Below are 11,472 nucleotides of genomic sequence, written 5' to 3' on the forward strand. Positions count from 1 at the left end.
TCTACCATGAATGTAAGGCTCTCCTGTGCATATTTGCCATATATTTTCTGTCTCTGTTTTAAGACCACAAAAGGTATTCATTATGACAACTATTCATTACGATAGGTATTCACACTGGCTTGTCCACTGATTTACCCTAATGATTAATGAGGTCATTCATGAGAAAGTTTCTAGAAGCTGGTTTTTGAACTAAATATGTAAACTTCTTCCTCCAGTGAATGTGGTTAAAATATAGAGAGAGCAGCAAGGAGAACTTACTTTAACATCAGTACCAACTATGGTCAATTTTTTGAAACGAGAAATGCTTGTCTTCTTGTCCAGGTGGGTGACCTACTAATGAAGGGTGATTTATTGAGCGATTGAGTAGTAGTATGTTATACTGAAAATTCAAAGCATTCACTTTTGTGCAGATGCAAACACAATCAGGTTAACTTTATTTTAAGCTTTGATTACATTCTAGTTAATAAGAATATACTACATTAAGTTGGCTTGACAGTCTCACAGAATGCCTTTAACTTTAAAATTGGGTATTGGAAGGCTTGGCAAATGCTGGGAGATTACTTAGTAGAGTTAGTATGATGTTCCCATAGTGGACTAGCTACCTTCATGGACTCCTGGTGCTAAAAGCTCATAAACAGTCTCAATGACTTAGAAATGTGGTTACATAGACTAAGAATTCCATTCTGGCCTCTCCCTCAGGTTTCTTCTGCTCTTTTTTGTTTGTTTTTGAAGAATCACAATCTACTGACCTAAATCACACCCTAGACATATCAGTGGGGTAATTCTGACCATGCATCAGCTTTGCAAATAAGTACCTCGGAGCACAATACAAATGATGTCAGCATCCTCTGTTATAGGGTCTGCAGTACTACTAGCTGTTTGCAAGGCAGAGTCCATATTCCCTCTCAGCATCTGAGTGATGACCTGAGGTCTGAACATGGGTGATGTGAAGGACAGGAGAGAATTAGTGGCTGCTCATCCTCCCACAGGTTTGGTCACTAAATCTTCCTGCTTCTCCAAATTGTTGGGCATATTTTGTCTCTAAAAAGTATCATTATGCAAAATGATGCCAGAGAAACAGGTGAAGTTTAATTACTAATTAAAGAGTCTAATTCCTGATTCCTCCCGTTGCAAGTTAGACTCATTAATTTCTAGTACAGGCATCCTTGCAATTTTTACAAATTGAAGGTAAGACCGTTCACCAGCAAAACAACTACAACAAACTTTATTAGGATACTGTGCTTCATTGTGGTGGTTTGAGGTACGCCTGTACTGCAGCCCAGAAAGGGTTAAAGTAAGGGCTATTAGTTCCTGCTAATCAGGCCATGGTGTGACACCGCCTATAAAATGCACCATAAAACTGCATTATTTAATAGATCTGAGCATTGCACCTGCTTTCTTAGTTCCTCTTAGGTGATTAAGTTTCTCACAAATGCAATTTGTTAATAGGGGGCCACATCTTCTCACAAGGCAAATCTGTGAAATTTGGCAGGCAGTTGCTTTGCTGCAGGTGCAAGATAAAAGACCTTTCCTGAGCTTTGCCAAGAAGACAAATGATGTTGTACTCAATCCATGGGAAAAATATTCTGACACGGAGGGCAGAACCTGCTTCTAAGAAAGGGAAATAGAATTTTAGGACTGAATCATGTGCTTTCCTCCATTGGGGGAGTATATCACCCTTATAAAAGTACGAATGGGGGACCAGAAATCTTGTTTTACATGAGGCCAGGTATTTAGCAAATCCCCTTGCTAAGGGAAGTCCTCTGATATTTGAAGCTGCAGCCATTTGTGATGATAAATGATGACTTTTACTCTTATGAGATATGAGAGTTTAATTAGGGCTTAATTAAAGCTAATCCTCAGAATCCTTTGGAAGGTAGAGCGATGAAAAACTAGCTCCCACTATGAATAGCCTGAGTTTGGGCAAGTCTATCTTTGAAATACACAGCATCCCCGCTCTGGCACCCTGTCCAGTCCTGCCTGGGTCTTCACAACTAAGTTAAAGCAAGAGCTAACTATTTTTGCAGTAGAATTTCCTCAGCCAAGACTAGAAGAGGCCAAGTGCCTGGGTCCATCTCAGCCTCCTGTGCATTTACACAGTACGTTGTCTTTGAATCTGCAAATCCAGCTCGCCATACACATGTCTCAGGGAGTCGCTGGTCATACTGGCCATCAGCTTCCGGAGGCCGGGGACCCAAGGCCGACACACTTCTTCCCATTGCACAGTGGAGTTGGGCCGGATTTCACTGGAAAGATGAAAAGAGAGGAAAGGTTTTACTTCCCACAGAGGCAGATCCAGTTTCCCACCTTGATCAGGAGGCAGTGAGAAGCCCAGCTCTCTTCTCTCAGTTGATGGCGGCTAGAAGACCGGCTGGTTCCACTAGTTACAACCCCAAGGAGGAAGCTCTGCCAGAGCCTGCCAGTGACAGTCCCTTGGGCCATGGTTTTTCCCTCGTGGATGCATCAGCATGTCTCTCAGTGTATGTGGTCCACGCAGTGTATGGTGGAGCTGGGCTGAGTCCTACCACCCACGAGTTAACTAAACTCTAACTTGTTCCCAAGCCTCCATAGTAGCCTCACCAATGTGACTGAACTGCCTTGGCTCATTCTTTGACACTCTAGTCCCCATCTGGGACTCGACTCCTATCTGAATCTCTTGGGCGCCTTTGCTGAGGTGCCAACACTCTGATTAGTTCTCACCAGCCTCCTTGGGATAGACCTTTTCCCAGGCCCAAGATCATAACCCTGCCTCCTGCCAAATGACTCGGAGTATCTGCATGCTCTGTAATTCGTAATCCTGTTTCAACCACCAAACTGGGTCCTCTGCCCATGTACTTTTCTGCTCCTCGTCAGTTGCCTGCTGGTAGAGGGCCTAGCCTTTGATGGTCTTGATATTCTCCTCTTGCTCTGCAGCCCATGCTCTGAGGCCTTCCTAGGCTTCATGTCCAAGCCTGTTGCAGTGGGTAACTGAGATCAATCAGGCTTAGGGGGTTTTAAGCTTCTCTGGGGCATATCACATATATCATCCATGTCAGCTTCAGGAGGAGATTACAGCAGGTTTTATATGTATAATGGTTGAGCTAGATACTATTTGACACATTTTAAAGTTAAGAAAAATGGAAGATTAAACAAGCAAAGCAACTTTTATAAGACCACAGAGCTGTTAATGGGCAGAGATGAGATTTGAACCCAGGTTTATCTGATTTCCAAATCCATGCTCTTTCTACTACTGTATATTGTATTTCATTCTATACCCTATAAGAAGATGACTTTTTGATCACTGTGCTTGCTTTTCCACAAGTTTGATTTTTCAGATAAGTGCTGTTCATGGAGGATTCTTGGTCTTTGCTCTCTGACTCTCAGGGAGGGCACATACTGGGTGGCTTTGCTTGGGGCCCTGGGCCAGTGCTTTTCTGGGAAAGCATCAGGGAAATGAATTGAAAAGAGGGGTACGGGATCTGATTATTTCCAGGGGGTACTGAGGCTCAGCATGTGAGGGTTGGAAAGCAGTTAGAAATCACTTAGTTCAATGGTCTCATTCTACCGACGAGGAAACCGAGATCCAAAGGGAAATATAGAAGTTTACATGGCCACAGAGCCCGATGGTCAGGGATGATGGAAAAAGAAAGACACACTGGGGGACGCAACAAGGGTACTTGTGTTCAGAAATGAGAAATGCATTGTGTAGAGGAATTCTGTGGATAGATCCATAGATAGATTGGCCAGGGACTGGAAGAGGGAATCTTTGTTAGCATCGTAGAGGGACCTGGGGGACCAAAGGATCTGGGGGTAACACTGTAGCTTTGGACTCAGGGTGGTTGGAGGTGTTGTAAGGAAGAACTGTGAAGTCTGGAGTGGTTCAAGGGCCTCAGCCACATGAGCTCCCATTTGCTCTCGGGGTTGGACCCACACCAAATCACTTTAGACAGAGCCAGAGTGAAGGGAGAAACATGGGCCACATGCCTGTGCTTGACCTATGCCATGTAAAATTGGAACCAAAATTTTCTCAAATGTCACTATAACAATATGTACTTCAACTGGCTGTGGGCGTGTCCTCTGGGACAAAAAGGAAAGAGGCCCAAGTCCTAGAAATCCAGTTAGTAAATAAGAAGTCCCTTTCTCTGTCATATCTGTGGCCAGTGAACTGAGAAAGGCACCGAGGCCTTGGGAAACTCTCTCTTTGGAGCTGCTCTAGGCATTGACTTTACACTGATAGTCTACATGTCTCCATTAATTTGGTATTTGCTAACACTTTTCATAATTTTTTTCTTTATAAATGCGACTATATAAATTCTTTAAATCAGTTATAGAAAAGCCAAACTAAGTGAAAAGGACACACATATAACCTATATATGTAGTTTTCAAACTCAGTAAATTGATTTTATGATTCAAGATTTAAAAATCACTGACCTCACTGTGGGTTTCCTCGCCTGTAAAAGGTGGATATGATGGGATATTGAACAGGGTGTGAAGAGTTTATATTTGTACTGTGCTTAGAACTATGGCACGGCATGGGAAGTGCCAAGTGTTAGGTATGTGGTGTTATTTTTATTATTATCAATCACTTTTGTGGCTGCTATTTTCTCTGCCTGGACTGTCTGCAAAATAATTTAGGACAGTAGATTCCTCCTGCCTGTATGTGGAAAAAAAGTTATCTATCCATAATTTGCAGTAATTAGTTCAATAAGAATATAGTTTTGAGATGTTTATTTCTCAATAAATTGGGCTATTTTTACCCCAATCCATTCATTTTCCCTTCTCTGGTTTCCCCAAGTGATCAATCAGAAACACTTTGTGAAATAGTCATCTTGTTCAGGGACCTGGCCTGCAGCCATGTAATGCAGGTAGCTCCCTCAGACCGAAACTATAGTCTCTGAGCTTCACATTATTTGTGCTCACTCATAAACTTGCCCACATGATGATATGCACACCTGTATCTCATGCATGTACACGTGTCCACTTATCATATCTGAGCATCACACAAAGATGCTACATGAAGACACACATGCATGTCTAAGTATGCATTTGCCTACAGACAAATAGATGCAGAAAAGGAGAACTAAATCCTTTCCCCACCTTGGTAAGTGGAGTAATACTGGAATAATCTTATTTGCCTGCGGATGGATGTGGTGATAAATGGTTCTCGGTAATGTGCTGAGCCATCGGGATATGCTGGCCATTTATCATCTTGAACACATGTGGGCAAATGGGATTATTATTACAATAAACTGCAACTCTCTATGCTTTGTCCTCCATGGGTCTAGCCCTCAGCTTCCGTCCTACTTGAAAAACTCAACATTTAAACCAAAATCACAAAGGCAGGGAACTTTTCTCATGAAATAACTCCCTGAACCTGATCATTTTTAAAAGAGAAAAATGAATCTGGAAGATGAATTATTTTATGTCCTGGGAATATCAAGTGCAGAAACTTGAAAGCTGAGATTCTGTGAGAGGAGGTGGGGGAAGAGCAGGAAGGTAAACCTTCTTAGAGCAGAGTTAGCTTATACCCTGATCAAGGAATATGACACGGCACCCACTGCCTTCCTTGTTCCTAGTTCAATTCCCGGCTCAACCAACTCCTACCTTCCAGACCCACTGTTTTGAGCAAGACACACCTTACCCTCTAGGACCCCTGTAGGGGTGTGGGTGGACCTCGGGGTGGTGACTCCCTTTACTATTCGAGTGTGGCCTAGAAAGGAACTCAGCCTTGTGAAGGATTCTGCTTCTACAGAATTGTCCTTTTCAAGAGCCCAAGTCCTTATATAGACCTGCCACTCTTAGACTAGATCTTGGCGGCAGAGGGCACTCTGGAGTGTTTCTAACTATCTGGCAATATGGCTGTGGGCATCGCTGGCTCAGTTCTTGGTTGTGAAGGTGTGTGCTGGAGTCAGGAGGAAGTGGATAAAGCAGTGCTCTCCCCAAAGTCCCAAGCCTACACTAGATTATATATATATATATATTTTACAATTTTTGACAGTTTCTGAAATATAAAGCTGCCTGACTTTGGAGAGATCCTCCCCCGGATCTGAATTCCCATGAGAGATGGAGGAACTGGCGTCCTGTCTGTTACCTACCTGCCATAGACCAATATATTGAAGTAACTAGTAATAGTACCTTAAGGCAGAGTGTGGGTGGGACATTTGCCTAATGCCCAGGTAAGGACTAGCCTCTTTCATCCTTTCCTATTCACTCTACTTTACCCACCCCAAGGTCAGATATTAACAATAATCAATGCACCTATTTTGAGCCTTATACCTCCCAAGTAGTGGGTCATTGTACTGTGTGAGCAGTACTCTTTCTTCTAACACATAGACTGTTTCTTTCATGCACTGGCTTTCGATCAAGGTGGGATTCTTGGCACAGCCAAGATATGAAGATAGCAGGAGTAAAGGTGCAAAAGTACCCTCAGATGAAGCTTGTGGGGTTACTGATTGAGAAGCAAAAATTGAATTCAGCAGGTGGTTGTGCTGAAGAAGAAACGTTTCACTTTGCCAAGGGATTCTTGCATCTGATTCAGGTTGGAAGGTGCGAGAAAGAGAGAGCGAGACTATGGTTTCTGACAAAGCAGGGCTATTATTGCTGACCTCTCCTTCAAGCTACGGTTGACTTCTAATCTAATTCTTTTTTTTTCCTCCTGCAACTTTCCTATTAGCACATGAAGGTTGTTAGGTTTTGTGCTTGCATTTTTTTTAAGCACTCAAGTTATTTTCTCTGCTGTTTATTGCATCCACCAGCATCAGGCATCTCTTCTGGTGTGCAGAAGCTGTGAGCACTGTAATTTGAAAGAAATGCAGGGAGCCCTTAGTGGGCAAATTGGTTTTTAAAGGTGCCCCAGAAGGGGTGAAGGAGGCCTTGTAGTTGTCCCACAGATTACAAAACAGGGTTGCTTCTATAAAGGACATTGGGACAATCTCCAATGAATCTGGTCATCAGGCAGTTTCTAAAGCCCTCCACCTCCCTTTCTATACCTTAGAAGGTCACTCCACAGGAAATTTGCTAGATTGATTGATGCCGACAGGGACTTATTTGTGGTAGAAATGAAAGTAATAAACCTCAGAGATTGGGATCTATTCTGGGTGTCACACTCTAAGAGGAATACTGACAAATTGGAGGATGTGGGAGAGGGAGGGAGCTAAAACCATATTAGAGGAGAGAGGAATAAAGTCAGGGCAGGTATAGAGAAGACTTAAGGAAGATGTGACAGTTGTTTGCAAACATTTGCAAGTAGTTAGATGGAAGAGAGATGGGCCTTATTTTGTGTATAGCTCCAGATGACAGAATTCAGACCATTGGTAGGATCAAAAGGTACAATTGTTTTTTAACAATTAGTGCTAGCTGAGCATTCTGGTCTGTTTTGTGGGTGACGGTATTTATCAGTAGAAGCCAAAGAAGCTGAGAACTGTCTGGCACAATCTGAAGGTGCTAGGTTGGAATGAAGCAGACTTTCATTTCTATTATTACGGGCCTGGGGTAGTCATTGGTTCCCTGACTAGGAAACAAAGTCTAGAACTCTTCAGACTCACCTTTATTCTCCTGAGTGCTTGGGCTGGTGAAGTCTGGGAGGTGGAGTTGGGAAGAAATAATCCAAGAAAAGGAACACTTACAGAATAGCAGATTTGACATAAATGCTATTAGTAACATATTTGACACATTAGTAGAATTGATACATGAGGAAGTGGTAAGGCACAAAAATGCTAGACACTTGGTTCTGGAATCAGCCACCCTGAGTCTGAATCTTGGTGTCACTCTTATAAGCTGTGCACCTCAGGATAAATCAGTTGACCTCTCAAAGCCTCAAATTCCTCTCCTCCCGAAGGAAGATAATACTTGTACCCACCTCATTTGGATGGTTTTAGGAATTAAGTGATGGACATTTCATCAAACCAACCCTATTTTTACTTCATGGCCCACAGAAATGCCAGTAAGGAAGTGGCAGCTTCTGAGACATTTTCATTGGGAATTATATGTAAGATTGGAAAAGAGACGGAGAACTAAATGTCCCACAGCCCCATGTCACCTTCCCACAACCCTTCAGCACATACCGGAACATCTTCCTCATTGGTTTTATCACTCCAGGACCTTCCAGGCGTATCCAAACATTTTTCAGTGATTCCTTTAAGGGATTGGTGAACTCAACTGTCACAACCATGTCAGAACCAACCATCTGAGCACCACGGACCTGAGAGAAGAGTTGGGGGGAAAACACAGCTCATTAGCGGCACATAAAACCTCTTTCTGCTCTCCTGTGTCCTCAACCATCTTCACTTTTGCTTCTGTTTTGCAGTAGGATTATTTTTTGGCAAGGGAAGGAACCAGTGCGATGCAGATAGCTTATTGCTTTGACTGGGAGATACCTACTGAGAAAAAGATGGAAAATTACTAATTAGAACCACACTCTTTTCCTCATTATAAAAACCACCCTAATTAGAACTCAGGTTAATAGCCTGGCTACTGGCTGCTCTTTGTCAGCAGGCGGTGGAAACGCATTTGGTGTAGTAACAGATTTCGTGGTGAGGGTGGCCAGATGAACTCTGCTTCCGGATAGGGCTCAGGTTTCTTGCCAGGACTTGGGGAATTTCCGAGTTCAAGAGGAAAAAATGCTCCAGGGAGCCGGTGCCTTCTCACTATTAGAAACACTATAAAGAACTATGTTCAAAGAGGGAGTCCTCACTGTTGAACTTGAAGAGAGGAGGCTGGACACTAAAATGGTCAGAAGAGACTTCATTTGCAGCTACAACATCTGAGTCAGGAGAGGGAGAAGCTAATTGTGGGTGAGTTTATCCATATCTCAGCAGGATCAGGTGTTTGGCAGGAGATGCCAGAGTTCAATGCCAACTTCAACACTTCCTAAGAGTGGGGTCTTGTGACTTCCTCATCCTCTCTGAGACTGTTTCCTTGGCTCTGAACTGACTGACACTTCTATGGGGTGACCTAAGGGAATGCTATTACCAGTAGTTGTGTTTACTCTGTGCCGCACTGTGCCACACACCCAGAACTACATGCTTTCCCAACACCAACACAATGTGCTGGAACATGTCCTGGTGCCTTTAGCATTAGCTTGTTTGCTTAGGGGCTGTGTATCCTATGGATGGAACTGTAAAGCACTAAGTTATTTGGGAACAAGATAATAATAAAAGTCCTTCATTGCAATAAAAGGGTAGGATTACATAGTACATATAAAGCATCATGACACATGGTAAAGGCTAATGCATTGCAGCTCCTGCTTTTTGAAGTGGCAAAGCTTGGGGGAGTTTTTTTTTAATGTTTTTATTGAGAGAGAGGAAGGGAGAATGACAGAGAGATAGAAACTTCGATGAGAGAGAAACATCATCAATCAGCTATCTCCTGCACACCCCTTACTGGGAATCGAGCCTACAACCTGGGCATGTGCCCAGACCGTGAATTGAGCTAGCGACCTCTTGGTTCATGGGTTGACACTCAACCACTGAGCCACACCAGCCAGGCTGGGGGAGTTTGTCTTATTCACCTTATAGTCTAGCCTACTTTTTACTCCAATATCTAGCCAATGCCCAGTAAATATTGTTCAATTAGGCTGACTGCTTAAAAAAGGAATTTAGTGGTTATTTGATTTTCCTATACAACAACCCAGTCATTATTATACCTTATTTCTTTAAGCAGTGTGTGTCATATAGAAAATGTCATGTGGAAATGAGACTTTCTAATGAAAGGGGAAGGACACTGCCCAGAGAAGAAGACTCTATAGTCAAGAATAGAACTTCATGGCTTTAATCTAGAACATACAGTTTGAGACTAAACCTATATCTATGGGATTTTTTAAATGTGTAAGAAAAATAAAAATTGTAGCTGATTCCCCATCTCCCGGGGTGGGCTGGGTGCAGAGCAGGCTCACAGGAATCAGGGGTGGAGCAGACGGTGACCATGATGGTGACCACAGCAGCTGTCACCACCGAGCATGGCTTGTGAGCCAGGCAGTGTGAGTAGCACTTTAGTAAGTGGTCCCCAGCCTGGCATACTCAATGGAATCACTGGAAAACTTTAAAATTATAGAGGTCTAGGCCCTCCCCAAACAATTACATTAGCACCTCAGGCGGTAGAGCCTGTCTACTTTAACTTGAAAAAAATTTTTTTGCATTAAAAAAATACAAACTAAAGATAACATCTACAAAAACTATCTAAATTCGAGAAAGTAGGGCTCCTTCAGAGACACTACTGGTAACATTATTTGCTCTGATCATTTTAATTTGGGGGGGGGATATTTTAGAGCCATCTGCCTCCTGTATACTTGTATAAGTCTGAGCACAAGCCCCTTAAAACATCTGAAAATATCTACTGATTCTTCCTCCACACAGATTTATACAGTGACAAATATGAGACATGCACAACTGCAAGTAGTTTTAGGAGGTTCATTTGGATAGACCCCTGTGATCGCTGCATGGCCCTCAGGGGCTCAGGGGCTCCAGGATGAGAACCATCTCCACACTGGGAGGTGAGCACCACGGGAAGATCCGGCTGTGGAAAGCCATGTGCATCTTTCCTGGTCACTGATGACAGTGATGGGGGAAATCAGGTATTTGAAAAGTTGGCCTGTGTGTTTGGGCCTTCATGGGTAGGCTTTAGATATTAATATGATTAAAATATTAAGTCTTCTGGGTAATTTCATGTCATGTCTAATCAGGTTGCTTCCAGAGATTATCTCTATAATTAGCTGCAGCTGGAGTATATAAATACTGCCCAGCCTTTCCTGATCCTGGGATGGAGAAGGGGCTTGGAAGGGGTAGGAGGATGAAAAAAGAGGCCCCTTCCAGGTTGGGGAATGCTTCTTTTGCAGTTGTCAAGGACTTGGTGTCACTTTCCTGACATCTGTCTCTTATACCCAAATTTAAACTTCCTTCGCCTAACTACTGAGATGATAATGAGCCTTAAAACTCAAACCAAACCAAATGTAAAAGCCTGCCCAAAATTTAACATCACTATTTTCTGCTTAGGAATTTAAGTGGGGATATTTCCCCTCATTCTGTTGAGGAAAATGGAACATAGGCACAGTATTTTCATATTGAGTGTTTATTTGAATGGTGTGCCATGCTCTGGTATCTGTGAAATGCTGCGAATGATGACCACTGTGGCTGAAAATGTCTGTTCAAATCTAATTTTTTTTTTAGGGAATCTGCACTGCTTTTCTTTAATGCTGTAAAAATAATTTTCATATCAGCATAATTATGTTTCTGATTTCCTTGCTCTCATAAAACCTCAAGTAAAGGGAGCCTTTAGCAATCCAGAGAGTTAGATCAAGAAGACACTTTTATGTGTATTCACCTTAGAGAAGGGTAGCTATTTCTTGAACCAGAGAAAAGGATAAAGCATATGTATACTCGGTGTTATTAAATTATTTTCCAGGTTTGATGGCCCTGATTCTTTAAATTTTTCCATTTAAAATATCTCTGTTTTAGACTGTCAAACTGCAGCGGGAAGGCTGGTGAGGGTAGGGGGGCA

At 42.7% G+C, this 11,472-nt stretch overlaps 1 protein-coding gene across 1 annotated transcript in view; it reads right to left on the bottom strand.

Annotated features, from left to right (window-relative positions):
- Window positions 1–395: 395 nt before the first annotated feature.
- The window catches only part of F13A1 (coagulation factor XIII A chain), a 190,190-nt gene continuing 179,113 nt past the window's right edge, over window positions 396–11,472 (bottom strand). Inside the window, exons 15-16 of the mRNA XM_006766094.2 lie at window positions 8,043–8,179; window positions 396–2,246 (exon numbers count right to left, since the gene is read on the bottom strand). Of these exons, the coding sequence (XP_006766157.1) occupies window positions 2,093–2,246; window positions 8,043–8,179 (291 nt within the window). The 3' untranslated portion in view covers window positions 396–2,092. The remainder of the gene's footprint in view (window positions 2,247–8,042; window positions 8,180–11,472) is intronic.

Source organism: Myotis davidii, unplaced genomic scaffold (genome assembly GCF_000327345.1).
Source record: "Myotis davidii unplaced genomic scaffold, ASM32734v1 scaffold80, whole genome shotgun sequence".
Lineage (NCBI taxonomy): Eukaryota > Metazoa > Chordata > Mammalia > Chiroptera > Vespertilionidae > Myotis > Myotis davidii.